This window comes from Melanotaenia boesemani, chromosome 4, assembly GCF_017639745.1.
Source record: "Melanotaenia boesemani isolate fMelBoe1 chromosome 4, fMelBoe1.pri, whole genome shotgun sequence".
NCBI classification, from domain to species: domain Eukaryota; kingdom Metazoa; phylum Chordata; class Actinopteri; order Atheriniformes; family Melanotaeniidae; genus Melanotaenia; species Melanotaenia boesemani.
This window is the reverse complement of record NC_055685.1, coordinates 31,934,816-31,954,013: the sequence shown is the minus strand read 5'-3', so window position 1 is coordinate 31,954,013 and position 19,198 is coordinate 31,934,816. Positions and strand designations below refer to the sequence as shown.

Genomic DNA, 19,198 nt, shown 5'->3' with positions numbered 1-19,198 from the left:
TCCACTAACGCGCTTCTCATTGGCCGAGAGGGCTGTCAGTTATCAGCTACGGCTCTTTCATTGGCTGTTTCTCCTTTCCGTTAGGCTGGAATGCGCCGTTTTCATGTTTGATTTGGGATGGTCTCTCCGCCGTAGCCGTAGCAGCAGTCGGTCAGTATTATTGATGTCTCTTGCCCCGACATTTCCATGGTAACTGTCCTGTTCAAGGTCTGATCAGTAGGAGCCGAGCTGTGCCGTGAGAATGGAGCTGGAGGAGAAAAACCCAGACCCCAAATACGGTAAGAAAATCTTTGTTTCACTGTTTTAGCAGCGATCTTTTCTTTTTTCTCTTAAAGGGGCGAAGAAATGGAAACAATGACTGCAATGGATGGATGGGTGTGGACCTCATGGATCTTATGCAGATCCGGAGGCATCCTCATCCTCCGGGTCAGTTTTTAAATGAGATTGTGTATATTTAATTCATGGTTTATCAGATAAAGTCGAGTTATGCAATTATTTTTATTTAAGTAAATATACCGATTGAAGGCTGTAAATTCGTGGTTGTATTTTGTTTTGCCATAGAATGCATTACCACCTAAATTAATCTACAACTCTAGTTCTTAATTACTGTATATTACTTAATGCAACTAACAAATAATCCTTGTTAAGAGAAAATCGGTTAAGATAAAAAAAAAAAAAAAGGTTTGATAGAGCTTAAATTTCATTTTCACGTTATTCTGTCCTGCAAAGCACAACACTTGAACTGTTTCTTTTATTCGTTTATTGTGCTCCCTTGGGCTTGGAAACCATTTGGTTTTTGAAGACTGGCATATGGTCATTTCATTCTCAGATGCACACAATATCTCACAAACAGGCAAACACATGGAGTAAACGGATGCCTGTTTCTTCTGTAAAACTGATTCTCTTTACATGCACAATATTATGGGGAATTCTTCTATATTAGCCTAGCGTATGACTCATTGTTGAATATTATGCCTGTCACACATAATATCTTTCCACAAGTTATCAGCTCATAGCAGCCTGGTGTGCTCTTCTTGTGTCTGGGCTGGGTTGTTGTTCATATAGACTGTTGAGTCATGAAGTTTTCCTAACCACTGTTTGTCTTGCTGTAATACCCCATGTTAGTGTTGTTGCATGAGAGGACAGTCATACGGGCCTGGAGAGGCAACCACAATCCTCAAGCTGGTATTTATTAAGGAAGATGGCTCTAAAGCTCTCTTATTGCTTAAGTTCTTCTTTCAAAATGCAGAGAACAATACTGTCTTTATACGGAAGAAAATGATATGATTTTATCAATACTTATCAGTAAGTCCCTCACTGATTCTTAGAAAGTGCTGTTTTTAGCCTCAACAATGTTGTTTTATTATTATTAAAACTGTACATGTATTTGAAATAAAGTAAAAACAAACCAAGAAAAAAAAACAGCCTGTCAATTTGGACCCAGTTCTCAGAGCATGTAAACACTGACAAAAGAAATTTGTAACCTATAAAGCATATGACAGGACAATTTGTAACCTGTTCTTAAGTGGATCCGGTCTTCAGTTCACATCCTCATCCCCTGTCAATCTTTAGAGCTCCCACTGTGGATCATTTCCTTGTAGCTTTCCTGTTGCCATGTAAACAGCTTTTTTTTCTTACTCCCATCCCCCACAAAGGCTAAAAGGGCAAAAGCCATCACACTTTTAACATGGAGATAAAGCTTCATCTGATCAAGACAGAAAACTCATAATTATTCTTTAAAAGCATCTTTTTAATGGAGGTTGACCTGTGAGACATCTTCACTTGCTTAATTTTTCCCGTCTAAACTGGTGTTCATGCATGTAGGCAGGCTGCTGCCTGCGCCGCCTGGACTGTGTTCAGCCTTGTCTGTTCAACCCACACAGCAGACACAGTCAAGAGGCTTCCAGTCAATATTAAGCCAGCAAACACTCAATTATTGCCACACATACGCTGCATGTACACACATCAAGACAGCTCTGCTCAATGTTTTGTGATTATTTAAATGCTATCTGGCATAGTTGGTTTGGAAAATCTAGACAAGCTGCTTCTGTTAAGTTCAAGTAGAAGAACAATCAGTTTAAAAAAAACAGTAAAGGAAACTTTGATGTGTCTCCTCATTTTCCATTAAAAAAGAAAAAAAGTATGTAGGCCAGTGACCTCATTAATGTCTCCAGCAAGATTTTTTTAGGCTGTCACACCTACTTGACACAGTAGGCCTACTATAGAAAAACAGTAGCACACACACTGAGCCTGTCCTCTATTTACATCTTCAAAAAAGATAAAATATAAGGAATAATAGCACAGAGGGCCAAAGTACTCTCTTTGTCTTCATCCACACGATACCACGGCAGCCACTAACCCATTAAGGTAGGCAGGAAGATGTCCATCTAATACCCCCTCAGGGCCCATTAGAGAATCACATCAGTCATGACATCATCACACCCTTTTACGCACCCTCACGCACACACACACACACACACACACACACACACACACACACACACACACACACACACACACACACACACACCCCTTTGGAGGCTTTCCAAAGAGCTCCTTGAGGGAACCTAGCTACTCCAATGAGAATAGCAATCTCTACAACATTTAAAGTAATAAAGAAAATAGAAAAGTAGACATATTTCAGTTAGCTTCTATCATATTAATTCCACCTATAACATGAATAAGTAAGAATTCATATTTGGCAGCTTGTTGACAAGAAGAACAAATTTGTTTAGACGTTATAGCACAACCAGTTAATTTTTTAGGTAGTGTGTTTCTTTAGCTTGCTATATTGCTATTTCCAAATTTAAAAACGACAGAAAAATCATATTAATTTTGAGTAAAGCATTTTTGGCATCATCATGTCTTTTGCATTCTACTTCATGCAAGCCTCTTAACATCTGTTTGCTTCTCTCCTACATTCTGTTTCACATATCACCTACCATATGGTCACATGGAAGGATTCCCTATAGAGCTGGACTTATTTACATACTGCTGTTTGTGTTGCAAGATGTCTAAGGAAATCTGAAAATGTGATTTTAAAGCAACACACCTTATGATTCACTGCATGTCGGCATGGTCGTGTAAGCTTAAATTAGAGGGTTAGTGCTTAACAGACTAGTGTCACAAAGGTCATCTTGTTCATTCATGTATTGGACACTTCTTGACAGATCAAATTCGTTCTTGGATGGAAAAGCTGTGGAAAAGTTGGGGAGTTATTATATCTTGAAAGTAAATGTTATGTCAGTGAAAATACAACGTAGACTTGTTATAAAACGCTGTTTCCTTATGCTATCCTGACAACTCATGAACACATCGATGTTAGAAGAATGTTACTTTCTCCCAGCTTGGTAAAAGGAACCATCTAAATGTGCTAGCATAGGATTTCCCCAATGATCCTATTTATGGTAAACTAATTTAAGCTAACCACATTTTTATTTAAAAAAAAAACAAAAAAAAAAAGCAAATGTGAGTAGGTGCTAATTATATCATGCTGTGAACAAGAGCATTTTGCAACTGTTAAGCTGTTCTTTGTTGACAGCTATTTAGGATCTGTGAAGTGCTAAAACACTTTCAAAAGTAGAGAGAAGAAACCAGACTGATTTGAATCTAAAGACATGGGTCAGTCTATGCAGATGAGATCAATAGTTAGCATTGTATTTCATACTATGGCATCCTGTTTGTCAGTCACATGTTAGCGGAGGTGGTCGTGGACTAGAGAACATGTAGGATGGCCTTATCTCAGATGTACAGCCCAGCTCTCTGCTGTTTATGTGTCGCACAATGTGTCATAACCAAATCATTGTCTTAACAAAGCCATTTGTCTTTGTCCATTGTTTATAGTGTTTACAGCTGCAATGCTGCTGACATGCTGTAACAAGCTGAAGGATGTCATTTAACAGTACAACAAGAAGTTTGAGAAACATTGAGAGAATTAAAGAACAGTCCTGTTTTGGTTGTTTTTGTTGTGTTGTTTGTTCCTCCTAAACCCAAGAGTTTTGTTCAGATTATGAATGTTTTGGAGGTGAGATTGCATCTGCATGCAGCTACACACTGTGCAGCTGCATGCATGTATCATATTCATCTAGTCACATTTGAGTCATTTAACGTCTTCGACAAAAAATCACAAGAATTCATTTTCCACCTATAATTATGTTGTATAGTTATGGGTTTATTGCTGTTTGGGGGATATTCAGCCCAATATTGGGACTATAAGCTAGATGTTGGCAGGCTTACATCAAAAATGGGTGTAACCAAGATCATGTTTGACTCTCATTATCTTTGCCTAAAGAGATTTATAACTGGTGAAATCATTTCTCTTTATGGCTATATATTCTCCTGAATGGATTTGGGAGGTAAACGATGCGAGGTTGACATTTAACTGTGGTGTTTAGTGGCTATATGAATAGAAAAAATCTTTAATTTAATATTCATATTACTAATCAAGTTAAAAAAAAGAGAACAACTTTAAATGAAGGTTATTTTGTTCTCCTTTTTTCCCTCCAATGTTTTATCCATACATTTGCTGTTTCTGCTCCCTATCTGAACGGTGTGAACAGAAGCCTGGTATTCTGTATTTAAAGTTATATTGAAGAGGCTCTATGAACTTTGGCAGATTTTCTCAATGATGTGCCCCTATCAACGGCTTCCATCTTACATCCTGCCTCTACTGAGAGCTCTTTCCAACCAGTAAAAGACATTTTTATGTTGACTCCTGTCTTATCTCTTGCTCTGTCTTGTTCTCTCTTTCTTTTCCTCTTTATAAATTTATAAATAACTAATAAAAAACTAAAAAAAATTATTTTAGAAAACCTCCTAAACCTGCTGCTTGAATTAAACATGTAATGCCTGACCCAAGAAACGGTGGACAGAAAAATTATTAATTTCTTAATCGGAAGTCTTTAGTTTTTAAGAAAATGAAAAAGTAGAAATAATTTGTTTAAATGTTTTTTACTTTGTGATATTTCAGAATTGTAGTGCAAACTGGTGTCCACTAAGAGGCAGAAGACAAGTATCAGATTGTAGACAACAGGATTTAGAGCAAAGTTTTAAGCAAAAGGTCTCAGAAACAGTATGTATGAATATGGGGTTCAGAGTATCCTGAAGAATATGGTGATAAAATATGACTGCTTTATTTTTTAATATCCCATTTTAATAGTTGCCTTTTATATTGTTGAGCTGCTGTACAGGTCACACAAAATATATTTTACTTTCTCAAGAGATTATCCCAGTTAAACAAAGAAACTAAATTAATTGAAATAAATAACAACAGGTTGTCATGCCTCTGAATTAAGTTTTTTTTAAACCCCACCACTCTCCCACACTTACACTTAAACACACACATATACACATATACACAGACATGCAATGTTAATTTTCTAGTAATTAACAAGTTATGAGCCAAGAATGAGCCACGTAGACGGGCAGTCAAAGGGAAGATTTTACAGTCAGTGAAAAAAGGAAGTGAAGGTGGCAAACATCATACAGGAAGGAGCCGTACAAGAAAGCATATGTGGCTTTCTTGGTGGAATAAATAAACGACGACAGAAATAACAACAGCAGCATGACACAATATGAATTACACGGTACTGTTACAGTTTTATAGATTTATGTGAGATGAAGATCTTGTTGACATGATTTGAGATTGTCAGAAATTGTTAAATTTGAAAAGGCTTGTGGTTTTAACTAATAAGAATTATGTTGCTTAAGTGCTACCGTTACATTCACCTCTAATATACGTAACACTTTTCAGTTGTGCTTGCATTGTGTGGGCAATGAATGCTTGTCTAACACATATTTGTGTGTGTGAGTGTATTATCGATGTGTGGAGTAGCAGACTTATTGTTCATAAACACTATGCCTTTGCAACATTTAGCTGGACTTACCTTCACTGTCCACTTAGTATGAACAACAGTGTTTTTAAAAGCAGTTTAATACGACTCAGTTGTTGTGATGGGTGTGGCAGATGCTTGCAGTAAAGTGGCAGGATGTGTAATAGTTAAATGTCAGATCTAATTTTCCTACAAGTCGATATTGATTGAGTCAAATTGTGCAGAGAGCAGACTTCTCAGTCAAGCTGATTTCCTGTTTCATTTCATGCTCGCAGTTCTTTGTCGACACATTTTCTTGCTCTGAACTCGCTGGGGCCAGTGTGGGCTTCATGGGCTCCTTACTTGGTATGGTTGCTGGTGATGACAAGGGGATTTTATGGATTGCTAGGCAGCCTGAAGAATCCTTTTTTTGTTTGTTGTTTTTTTTTAAAGAAGACTTTGCCAATACATAAACTACCTCCTATTTATTTTCTGTAGTACACACACTTGATCCTGTGTGCACATATTAGTATGCAATACGCATTATTATGGACTGTGCATTGTAAAATATTAATTTGAAATTCATCTGTGAAGGCCTCAGGGGGAAAAAACATGCTAAATATTAGAACAACACTGTCCATTTTAGAGCTTCTGCTAAATTTTCTATGTCAAGCAACCCACACAAACAAGGTGTCATACGAAAGCAGAGACGTCGTTGATTACAAAGCGGTCCGTCTCATCACTGTGGGACAAAAGTTCTGCAAGCTAGCCTAAAAGTATGAAAAGATTTGTTGTTGTGTGGTTAAAAGCTTTATTATGCCCCAAATAAACTCTGCTAATGTGTTCTCTATGACTCTGCCTTTAAAATGAATTATGAGGGAACTGGTAGTTTATATGAAGATGAGGGGTTGTATAGTGAAGTATTCACTCTTCATATTATATAATATCTTTGGGTTAACTTTTTCTGCATCCTCATGGTGTTTCTAAGGTGAATTTGTTGGCTATCCCTTGATTCTTCTGACTCTGATCATTAATATGGAGGTGTTAATTATCAATATCGGCTGATGCCTTCTTGAGATATTTAGCTGTATAACACCTCTATTAAAACATCTGTAAACTGCCCAGGTTTACTTTTTTAGCTTCTACTTTTGGACCGTTCCTCATCAGATATTATTTGACTAATTCCTAGATGAACTGGGCTGATCCACTGGTTTTCACCAAAAGTAATGTGGTTTTCTTTTGCGGTACTTATCCAGTCACATTTTTTACCGTGTTCCAGGTGAAATAACTCTGGCACGATAATATATGTTTTGATTCTGACACTCCTGTACGAATCTCACTTTGTCTCAACTTTATTGTGAGACCAAGATTATACAAACACCCCAGTAGTTATAGTTTATCAAAGCTTTCAAATGTTTTAAAACTGCTGTGATGTTTTACAAGCATTAGCGTTCGGGGCTTATGTGGATTGTGATTTAGTGTACAACATCATTATTGAATATATAATTGGTCAAAAAGGTCAATGTGAACACAAGATTCATCTAACTAGCTGTGCATGTCTTTTATTCTTGTCAATTTGAATGTGAAAGTCTGAAATTGAGAATCATAAACAAGTCTTTTTGTTTTTATCCTCAGGGGAGTCCAGGAAGTTTGATCCAAACTTCAAAGGACCGATCCACAACAGGTAAAACAGTCTGTTATAACCCTTTTTTCCCCTCTCTCTTTTGCTGAACACACCATTAACAATATTTTGCTTCTTCTCTTCCCTCCTCAGGGGCTGCACAGATATCTTCTGCTGTATTCTCTTCATCGTGTTCTTGTTTGGGTACTTTGCTGTGGGTATCCTGGGTAAGGTTGATCTTTTATTTAAGTCTTTATTTGCAGATGTTTTATCTCCATTTATCTTGTTGTTTTATATTTGGCTTGTGTCAAAGTGACTGATCGTTACACTTGTGCATTTCTGCTGCATCCTAAAGACTTTTACCTGTTAACTTACTGATTATAGCCATTCTGAAATGCCAACTAGTCATAGTCCTCTGCAGCCTCTACAGTTCACAGTCTAATTTTCACCCTTTTGTCTGGTGAGATATAAGTTGCTCTTCACTCACTCATGGATCATTGTAGATACTTTGAACTACATGTAGTGTTGAATTCAACACAAAAAAGAGTCCTGCTTATGGAAAGGTGTGAAGCTTCATCCTGCTTGCCATGCTGTAAGCAACCATAGCACAGATGTCCTCAGCATGCTTTTTTCATGATGTCCTACGTCTTGTACTTGCTAGCCAAGCAACACATTATGTCAGATTTGGAGTTGTCAGAATATCAGTCAGAACATTATTTCCTAAGAACTGGGAATAATTTGTAAACAGCTTTGGAAAGAGTCCAGATGTAATTTTCTGCATACTTTCCTGAAGTTTTCTTATGTTCATTTGTGAAAATGATTTAAAGGAGACATTTTATTACCTTTTTTACCCATTAGTTTACACCTCTATTCAAGCTGGTGATGGTAGGGGCGTGGAGCGACCCCCTCGACACCACTCCGCTCCCCCTTCCTCGGGGTCTGCCTCTTTTGAGATCTCTAGTACTCAATAATACATTATTACAGCTTGATTGAGCATCCAGTAAATGGCCTTCAAGCTTAGACCACGGACCAAACTACTCTGATATAAAAATTTTCCTTGTCTGCAGTTGGATGAGTTACCGTACTATCAGAAAAAAAAACACTTAACTTGAGAAGATTCAGATCTGATCTGTCAGTGCACTGAAGATTTCCTGAAATAAGAAAGAATATCTAGGGTTTAGACAAGACATGTGAATTGGTACTGGGAGGTCTTGAAACACATTTTCTGACCATATATTGGGTGTGAAACATACAATGTGATCTCAAACAGTGGCTCAGTGAGAAGATAAAGTCTGGTACACACATAACAATATTTGGGCTGTTTTTGTCCCATTTTTGCCTCTTCCTGACCTCGGACGGCAAACGTCCGATCATCGTGAGATTTCCTTGTCCAATTATCATTTGGTCTGTGGTGTGTTACGAGCCAATTTGTCCCGATAATCAGCTCTGAAACAGGTCGTAGCCGACAATCGGGAACATTGAACATGTTTAATATTTCAGTGCCGATTTCTGAGGAAAGCCAGCGTCTCGTGCATTGTGACTGCGTGGATGGTGACGTGGTATGGAATGTAGCCAATCAGAGAGCGAGCTAGCCAAGGAACAAGGAAGTAAATAAAATCTGTGTTCACGCCGTCTCCAGTCTGTTATTTTTTTTTTTTTCAGTTCTGGCTTTTTCTGTTAACAATAATCCCAAGACCACTATCATTCCCTTGTCCTATATATCCCCTTCCATGCTGCGTGCTGTGTTTTCCGATTGTTATTATGTTTCTTCTTCAACGTTTTTTCCGGTTGTTTCTTTTGTTCTTCTTCTACGTTTCAGCCTTTGTCCGGCTCGAAGGACTAGATTGTAGATGAATTGCTGGACAGCATCGTCATGTGTGTGTTGTTCTGTGATTACATTTTTGGAGCCACCGCACACAATACAATCAAAACTGATTTTTTTTATCTTCACATGTGAGGTCTCAACCAGATAAAAAATCTCATAAAATTAAAAAAATCGTTATGTGTGTACCAGGCCTTAAAATCATGTAAAATAGCCAGTTTTATGATTTAGTAACTAAGTACGAAATAAATAAATATACTCTTGAAACATGATTAACAATCTTGCTAATTCTACTCTTGCTGAAATCGCTCTCTAAACAAGCTTTAAAAGACTTTTTGGCTGGATATGAGATTGGAAGACTTGGTAAACTATTTTTGCAGAGTAGATCCCTCTTGTAGTCACAGTATCGTTGCATCTTGTGTTGAACTGGCTCAAATTGTCAAAACATTCACCACAAAATGTAACAACACTTAACGTAACAGAGAACTGTTCCTCTGTCACATTTAACTCCACTGTAGATATTAATTAGTGTTTAATATTGATTTATAGAAATGACTAGAACTGATTCTCCTTTCTGCAGCGTGGTCTCAGGGTGACCCCAGAAAAGTGATTTATCCCACAGACAGTAGGGGCCAGTTCTGTGGGCAGGCTGGAACAAACTTGGAGTAAGTCACCTGAAACCAGAATTTGAAGTCAATTATTTAGTGTAAATTCTAGATAATTACTTTTATTTATGATGGACAAATGACAGAATTTGTGTTTTACTGTCACACCACAGAAAGAAACCTCTCCTGTTTTACTTCAACATTCTGAAATGTGCCAGTCCTTTGGTGCTGCTGGAGTTTCAGTGTCCCACCACACAGGTCAGGAAATATATCTACATCTTACTGTAATTATTGTAGCTCATGCAAACAACCAAACTAAGCAACACGATTGTCTGTCACTGTTTGTGTCCAGTTATGTGTGGAAAAGTGTCCTGACAGGTATCTGACGTTGGTGAAAGCAAAGTTAGGCAACAAAGATGACCATGAATACTACAAGAGATACTGCAAGGAAGGAATTGACTTTGCTAAATTGGTAAAGTATAAAACATTAGATTCTTGACATTTTGGCAAGCTTAATTGGATACAGTTAGATGGGCAAGAGGATAGAAATTTCAATTAAAGTGTGTTGTTTATGATGTAGAGTCCTCCTGAGATCCTCAGGGATGGCCTGTGTCCTGCCATGCTGATTCCCAGTAAACCCTGTAAGTAAAAAGCTTGTTTAACATTTCACCTGCAAGCTGCTCGAAGCTGCTGCTGTTGGTCTGTGTTTCCTGCCTGAAGCTGAATCAAATAAAAACCTTTCCTTTACAGTCACACGCCGCTGCCTTCCAGCCCTGGAAACTATGAAAGGTGGGGTAGTGGTGGTGGGCAATGAGACCACGTTCGTTGATGACAATGGCGTCAGTGTCAATGCCTCAGAGGTGCTGGAGGCTTCAAAGTGAGTCTTTTCTTTTTTTCTTAACCATGAAAATCCTTAAAAGCAGTGTCATGAAAGATGTGTGAAACTCTTTGAGCTCAGTCTGAATTTTAACTGAATTTGTTATGACAAAATTAACGATTCATTAATAGCTTACCAACAATTTAGCACAGATTATAGTAATAATTGTCCATTTACAGTTGAATACCTGTTGGTCTTACAGAGTAGGTGGAATGTGGATATTTGTCTTAAATCAGTAAAGCAACTACTTAAAATCATGGAAACATTTGCTAAAATGATAAACCGTGTAAAACAGATGAATGTAACTACTGTGACAAAACAAGTTTTCTTTTGAACTCACACTAAACTCGCATTAAAGTCTCAAGTTCAGTATGTTGGAGTTATGAGTTATGAGGAAACTGTGGGTCTGACTGAGAATGATACAGTCCTGTTGGGTAACACCAACCCAATCACAAACTTACCCTAAATGCGTATCTCCATTTTCCTAAATTAAACACACCACAATTTAGAAGAGCTGGTTTCCAGAATAGTCTGGTTTTGGTCATAAACCATTTCCTCGACAGAGACTTATGAGACTTATGAGTCCCCAGTTTGATTCACACAAATTATTCAGTAAAGTCTGTTCCATGAAACATTTCCCAGTCTGAGAAGGACAGATTTAGAAAATGCACATTGTGCTCTATTAACCCTTTGAGCCCTGTACCTATTTTTTAGGTCTCTGTTTGAAAATTGCATACCCATAATGCGAGGGTGTCCAGCTCCGGACCTGGAGGGCCACAATCCTGCAGGCTTTAACCCTTTATCAAGCGGGGTCACATGGCTGCAATGTTGTTGATTAGTAGTCATGTACCGGGACCGGTACATCTGCATCTTAAGGGGTTAAATGTTTCCCTGCTCCAGCACACCTGATTCAAATCAACTGGCTCTCCTCAACAGCTTGTTGTCAAGTTGTGCCCAGGCAGAAGCTGAATCAATATATCACTGTGTGTTATTGGTGAAAAATAAATGGAGATGCCACATAGGACAAATAAAAAACATTTCAGGGTCACCTTTAAACAGATCTACATGTGTGAAGTTTGCATGTTCTCCCTGTGTTTCACTCAACAAATAATAATTTAGTTTCCTAAAACTCACGTTTATGAAATTCGGCTTGAATTTCATCAACTAAATAATTCTTATATGATAAAACGTGTTACCAATTATACTTTGATGGCAGTTAATGTACTTAGGTGGCCCAACCAGGTCTGTGTGTGGCAGTATTTTAAAATTTGTAGGCATCACTTACAATGAGTTGCTTTAATAAAACAGCACTTCATTTACATTCATGTGTAAATAAAGAAAATGTCAAAAAGTACACTTTACATAGATAAATTCTCATCACATTTTATGCTAAATTGTGTCATTTTACAGCAAATTGCCATAACACCTCACACCAGCTACATAATTCTGGGGGTTTCATAAACTAAATTAGCTTTAAGTTATGATAACTTTATTTCCGTTTCCTTTCATAACAGGAAGTCAAATGTGGTTGTTGAAGCTCGCCAGGTGGCCATGAGAATCTTTGAGGACTACACTCAGTCTTGGCATTGGATATTACTGTAAGTCTAATGAACATAAAGAATAGAAAATTTAATAGTAATGCACTAATTTTAAAAAAATATATATTTATTTATAAATGATTTTGTTGTCACTGATCAGATTTAATTGATAAGCTCAAATATTTTTGTGTGACATCTTAACAGGATCTCAGTTTAAGACTACCTAATTGAGGAACATAAAGCAAAGAAATATGAAAAAATGAACTTTGCTGACCACAGACATCTTTAAGATGATGTATTTGCCCTCCCTCTCCAGAGGCCTGCTGATTGCCATGGTTGTCAGCTTGATTTTCATCGTTCTGCTGCGATTCTTGGCGGGTGTCATGGTCTGGGTCATGATTGTTTTGGTTATTCTTGTCATTGGATACGGTGAGGCAGCAGTTTGTACCTGTCATTAAACTGTCCTTTAGGATTACCCTCAATTAACTAAATAAACTTGATTGTTTTCAGGTATATTCCACTGCTACCTGGAATTTGCCGCTCTGAAGGGTGAGCCCGGCGCTAATGTTACCATCAGGGACCTGGGCTTGCAGACAGACTTTTCTATCTACCTGCAGATCAGACAGACCTGGCTGGCCTTCAGTAAGCAAAAGCAAACTTCTACAGTGTAACATTTAGTTTCTCTGAATGAAGTGTGTAAAACCCCACTAATCTGCTGAATTCCCTCTTTTGCAGTGATCATCCTTGCCATTGTGGAGGTCATCATCCTCCTGCTGCTCATCTTCCTCAGGAAGAGGATCCTGATCGCCATCGCTCTCATCAAAGAAGCCAGCAGGTTATTTATTCCAGATGCTTTGTGCAGGAGCTATATGTTCTTGAGAGTAATGTCAGCAGAAGCACAAACTTTTATAGCACAGTTCTCATAGATGTGTGTGGTCTGTGAAGCAGCTTAAGATAAGTATTTTATTTAGGAGAGGCTTGCTAAATTAGCCTGTTTGACGTGTATTAATCAGCTGTCCACTGCCATAAGAATGCTAATGTTGCTCTTTGCCTGCTGGATGTGTGTAAAGTTAAAGCTTTACTTTAAAAGGTTTTAAACTGTTTCATTCTTCATTTGCTTTCCCCAAGTTTGTTTCTCTCACTTACCGAAAACAAGAATATAAAAACATCAGCCTTCTTCCTCCTTGTTAACATGCTAACACGGTGTTTCTTTTCCCAGGGCTGTTGGCCATGTTATGTCAGCTCTGTTCTACCCACTACTGACCTTTGCCCTTCTGGCCGTGGTGATCGCTTACTGGGTCGTTACAGCCGTGTATCCTTTTATTAGTCTGCAGTGATATGACCAATGTAGCATGACTCTTGATTGCGATATTTTCAAGGATATTCTTACCGCGTCACCTTGACAGCTTCTACCAGTTTCTTGTCTACGTCCAATGAGCAGGTGTACAAAGTGTTCAACAACTCTGATTGTCCGTTTGCACGGGAAACCTGCAATCCAGAGGTACTGCTCAAACTTTTACTGTGGCATCAAGCCCAAAATATTTGAAATTCTGCAAAAAGGTGCTCATAAAGGCACAAATATGATTATAAAGTAACATTGTACTCGAGCCATCTCTGGAATTAACTGCCTCTTTTCTCTGCCGCTGCAGACGTTCAACACCTCCAATGCTTCAGCTGTGTGCACAGATGCAGAGTGTCTGTTTGCCTTCTACGGTGGCGAGACGCTCTACCACAAATACCTCATCCTGTTTCAGTTCTATAACGTCTTCCTCTTCTTCTGGTGTGCCAACTTTGTGACGGCCCTGGGCCAGGTTACTCTGGCAGGGGCATTTGCATCATATTACTGGGCCTTCAAGAAGCCGGATGATATCCCTGCTTTCCCCATCTTCTCCTCTTTGGGACGGGCCCTCAGGTAAGATTATAAAGCCCTTTTTTAATAAGACTGAGCAAAAACAACAACAAATTAAAATAGTAGCTAAGATTAGTAGATTATAGAGTGAAGTGCTGCCTCGCACTTGACAGGAAAAGATATACAAAGCTGGCAAGATTTTGAATAAAGAGTTTATTCTCTCCAAATAGACATATGTTAGGTCAGCAGGGTGGGTTCTGATGGCAGACTCAAATGGAAAAAGAGCATCTAATGCTCACAATTGGCCTCTGTCTCCTGTTCCTGTGTAGATACCACACAGGGTCCCTGGCTTTTGGTTCTCTGATCCTATCTTTGGTCCAGGTCATTAGGGTCATTTTGGAATATCTGGATCACAAGTTACAAGGTTGAGTATCTGACACACTTTTATCAATATGTATTTAACTGAGGTTTTGGATGAATGCATGGACAAAATCATTAGTTTATCTAATTTTGCTGATAAACTGGTTCAGTCTGGATACACTAAAGTTCAGTGTTTCACATCCTGCTTATGTTGTTCTCTCTTTTTTACAGTTTTGTCTCCTCATAGCATATTTCACCAAAAACCCCTAAACATAACGAAGAAAGCCTGTATTTACTGAATGACCTGAAGAATGCACATCCCATCATAACAAAGTTCATTTACTTACCTGTGTCTTTCAGGCGCTCAGAACAAGTTTGCTAAATTTCTGCTAAGCTGCATGAAGTGCTGCTTCTGGTGTCTGGAGAAATGTATCAAGTTCCTGAACAGAAATGCTTACATCATGGTGAGCTTTTGTAATAGGATACAGCTGACTAAGAGATCTTTTGTCCAAGGGGTTCAATCATTCGCTTGTTTTTATGTATTTCCATTCTCTAGATTGCAATCTATGGCAAAAGTTTCTGTACATCGGCTCGAGATGCTTTCTTCCTTCTCATGAGGAACATTATCAGGTGGGATTACATGTCATGTCATGTGAAGACACAACACTGGGTCATCTCTTGAGTTAGGTGCTTTATGTTTAATGAGGTCAGGATTAAATGGTTAAACAAACAAAAAACAAGTAAAAAAAAGAAAAAAATTATTTTCAAATGATCAGGTAAACCCTTAAAACTCTGCTTATATTGTCAACAATTTCTCAGGAATGGTAGTGTGTAACTGTGTGGGGTAAAATGTGATCATGGCTTACCCTTTAGGTGACTTACAGAAGCTATCCAGGCATTTAAATATTGTCCCGAAGGTTTACAATTCAGCAGCAACATACTGTTTACTCAGAGACTCTATATAGTAAACCCACAATTCATTATCCATGATAACCTGAATATTTATCACATTTTCATAAAAATAGAAAAAAAACTGACAATAATGTTCAGGAGCAGTCAAAGATCAACATGTGACAAGAATGTCATATGTCTGTCTATAAAGAACAAAATTAATGGTCCTCTGGCTGGATTAAAGGCAAAACTACGGTTTTGACTCACAGTGTAGAATCTGACAGCTGAGACTGTCCTTTATTTTTACATAAAAAATAAAAAAAGTACCTTTGGCTTGGAATTTTAAGGATTGATGTGTGAAAAATCAGCTTTGAAAGACCTTCAGAAGTCCTTCAAAAAGTTCTGTCTCCTTAGAAGCAAAATATAAAGAAATGACAGGTGGCTCAAGACTTTTATACATGACTATATTTTATCTTTGTTTATTTTAGCATGTCTTCTTTCTCTTCATTATTTGAGTTACTCTTAGTTTAGATGGATTCACTGACAAATGCTGTGCTGCGTCCAACACAGGGTGGCTGTTTTAGATAAAGTGACTGACTTCCTGCTGTTTCTTGGGAAGCTCCTTATTGTTGGCATCGTAGGTAAGGGAAGTTTTTTTAAAGATCCATACTGAGGAGAGAGCTGTGTTGCTTTCTAGTTTAGATCAACTCATTCACCTTTTATCTCTGTATAGGGATTTTCTCTTTCTTCTTCTTCTCTGGAAGAATCAAAGCTGTAGAGGAGGCTGCCCCATCTCTCAACTACTACTGGGTGCCAATCCTGGTAAGAACAGTTATTTTTATGTGGTTTGATGTGGAATTTTAAGCTTATGTTTGATGACTTTTATAACTTTGTCCTCTTAGACGCTGGTAGTGGGATCGTACCTGATCGCTCATGGCTTCTTCAGCGTGTACGGCATGTGTGTGGACACACTGTTCCTTTGCTTCTGTGAGTAATTTTTCATTTAGTGGATCATCAGATCTTCTCTTTACCCATACAACTGTGTAGAGCTGAGCTTCTGGTTTCCTCTGCTTTCTGCCATGTTTCTGACTATTCTCTTTGTCTCGTTTTTCCCATTAATTTCACTTTACTTTTATTTTCCCACACTCCCTCTCTTGCGTTTTCCCATATTTTTCCATTAACTTAATAAAAAAATCCATACCCATACATTCAATAAGGTGAGGACTTGGAAAGAAATGACGGCTCCTCTGAGAGGCCTTACTTCATGTCTCCTGAGCTGCATGAGATCCTCTCCAAAGCGAAGAAGGTGGAAGAATGTGACGGCTTTGAGCAGGCAGACGCTGCAAAGCAAGCGGACGAGGTGAAATTGGAAGAGGAAACACCTCTTCAGCATCAGGACGGAGAGGTACAGCTGACCCAGCAGAATGTGCTCAAGCAGGAAAATGAGGAGGAGCAGCCCCTGCAGTCCAAAGTTGATTCTGAAGAGCCAAACGAGAAGACAGAGGAAGAAATCGTTAATGAGGCAGAGGCAACTGAGAAGACAGAAGAACCAGAGGTGACAGAAGCAGCAGAAAAACAGGAGCTGAAAGCAGAGAAGACAGAGGAGGTGCCAGCTACTGCTGAAGAAGATAAAACAAAGGAGACTGGTGAAAAAACTGAGGAAAAAAAGGATGTTAAGGAAGATAGTCCTTCATCAGCACCACAGGAGTAGGTCTTGCAAAGGAAGTGAAGCTTGGTAAACCTCTTAAAGCATAAAGAATTAAAATGTGTACCTACAACTTTGTGATATGGACCTGTTAAATGTTCAGCATACTAGAAAACTTCAGCTGGCTTTGCTATGCGAGTGAAGTGACGTCCACCAGGAGGAGGCTGCTGTCAGGGTCAGAATGAAGCAGGTGCATCAAAAGCCCAGTGCATCTCTGTAGCTTGGAAAAAAAAAGGCTCCTTTGTGTTGGTTTTAGAGCGTGTCGGTTTTTTATATTGTGAAGATCTGTAGAACATAGTGAGTGCTGAACCTGTGCCTGATTACTGTCAGTATTTGTTGTCTTAATCCCATCACTGGATGCACTACAGAACCACTTAAGAACCATGTTTACAGTCAGAACAAACATCTCAATCAATGGTGAATCTCTTTCACTGTTTACAATATACCAGCTGACGCCAAAATGTTTCAGACTTATTTGATATACTCTATAAATACTGGATCTTTTTTTGCCTATAGAACTTGTGTATATACAGTAGTGTGTTTATTATGTACTTTTTGGCTTTGGTCTTATTGAGATCCTCACCAAGAAGGGATCCCATATATTGTATTGCCACCTACTTGCCTTGCTACTGGCGTAAGTGCTGTGATTGTGTAGCCATGATGCAGAAATCATGACCTCTTGTAATCTGATGACCCCCCTCCCCATCTCCTCCCACTTGTTTACAAACTCCAGCTACCTTACTCTGTCCTTCCCCTGAATTTGTCTCTCCATCTAAGTGCTGCATGGTATTGACATGGCCTTCTGAATGCTCGCAACATCTTAAATCTTTGGATGCTTTTGTACCTCTTTTCTTGTCTGCCACCTTGCGTAAGATGTAAGTTAATTTTACACTGAAAACACTGATGACATTCCATAGTTATTTGGATGTAAATCTTGAATAAAGGTGATTGTATTTAATCATTGTATTTCTGTAATGGGTAAATGTGATTTACGATGGTTTAGGGTCTGGAAACTGGTGACTTTTCAGGTCTAAGACAGTTCAGACTTAAACAACTATTTAAAATTCAATTTACTTCTTTAATTGTCACTTTTGGCTTGTGGACCTTCAAAATTGTAAGTAACACCCTAATCATACATTCTTGGCTTTGTGTAGTCGTGATTTGTGAACATTTCAAATGGAGAGATACTTTAATGAAAATAAAAAAAAGTCAGACTGAATAAACCATTCTTTGCAACAAAATGTCCCCGACCCCCTTTTACTTTTTATTCCTTTAATCACATCAATAAGGTACCCTTCTTCTTCAGCTGACTAACGAAAGCTAAATATAAAGACAGTGTCTCCGTGCAAGTAAGTGAAATGATAATTTAGCATTCCTCAATTTTCTCTGTTCATGTCACAGTGGAAGACCTGGAGCGTAACGATGGATCTACAGAGAGGCCGTATTTCATGTCACAAAACCTGCTCAGCCTCATGAAGAAGACCAATGACAAGCCCAAATCTGTAGACTAATGCCATGCTGTTTGTTTGTGCGTGTGTGTGCTTATGTGTGTGTCTGAAATGAGCAAAGGGACTGTGGCATTTCTTTTGGTGTACATGTACAGCATGTTTCTTTCTGTCAAAGGAGATTCTTTTATCATATTGAAACTTGACATTGTAAAGGAGTGATTTCATTACCGAAGGAATACGAGATTAGACATGTAGATAATTTAAGTAACAATCTGCCTTAATACCAAATTCTACATGTCTTTTTTTCAGTTTGACTTTTTATTTTTATTTAATATTCTGATATCTGTATAGAAGATTTTATGGGTCGGACAGAAATTAAACTTTCATTTCATCACTTTAACTAAATATATATTGCACTATATCAACTTACCAAAGCTAAGTATCTAAACTGCAGCTGACAAAATGTTAGTGTGATTATCACAGGCTTTAGAGATTACAAAAGTGTTTTAACCTTGATTTATACCTCTTTTTAAATAGCTTTTCTTTTTAAATGCTCCACTAATTATGAAACTTTTTTTTTGTAAACATTTTTAGTTTGTATGTTTTACAATGCCTTTAATTTTGTAAACTAATAAAAGTTTGTATTGCCATGTCATTGTCCAAAACAAGTGT

The 19,198-nt window shown here is 38.1% G+C and overlaps 1 protein-coding gene across 3 annotated transcripts; it reads left to right on the top strand.

Moving 5' to 3' along the window:
* The first annotated feature begins 111 nt into the window (after window positions 1-111).
* On the top strand, window positions 112-19,176 carry slc44a2 (solute carrier family 44 member 2). 3 transcript variants are annotated; one of them, XM_041983712.1, is made up of 22 exons: window positions 112-278; window positions 7,446-7,494; window positions 7,585-7,658; window positions 9,834-9,918; window positions 10,032-10,116; window positions 10,211-10,330; window positions 10,439-10,499; window positions 10,609-10,735; window positions 12,250-12,333; window positions 12,590-12,702; window positions 12,784-12,915; window positions 13,009-13,108; window positions 13,493-13,585; window positions 13,690-13,774; window positions 13,923-14,185; window positions 14,452-14,546; window positions 14,843-14,946; window positions 15,039-15,112; window positions 15,944-16,014; window positions 16,107-16,195; window positions 16,276-16,360; window positions 16,591-18,319. In XM_041983712.1, the coding sequence occupies exons 1-22, from the start codon at window positions 242-244 to the stop codon at window positions 17,082-17,084; spliced, it is 2,520 nt and encodes an 839-aa protein (XP_041839646.1). In that variant the 5' UTR covers window positions 112-241; the 3' UTR covers window positions 17,085-18,319. The 3 variants fall into 3 exon arrangements, with proteins under 3 accessions (XP_041839646.1, XP_041839648.1, XP_041839647.1); XM_041983714.1 differs by lacking the exon at window positions 16,591-18,319 and adding an exon at window positions 18,480-19,176 and having other exon boundaries at window positions 113-278; XM_041983713.1 differs by lacking the exon at window positions 112-278 and adding an exon at window positions 5,457-5,585.
* Window positions 19,177-19,198: the final 22 nt, after the last annotated feature.

Coding starts and splice junctions, on each gene's coding strand:
- slc44a2 (XM_041983712.1), top strand. CDS start 242: ATGGAGCTGGAGGAGAAAAACCCAGACCCCAAATACG. Junction 10,736..12,249: donor GAGGTGCTGGAGGCTTCAAA/GTGAGTCTTTTC, acceptor CTTTCATAACAG/GAAGTCAAATGTGGTTGTTG. Junction 14,547..14,842: donor TCTGGATCACAAGTTACAAG/GTTGAGTATCTG, acceptor TGTGTCTTTCAG/GCGCTCAGAACAAGTTTGCT.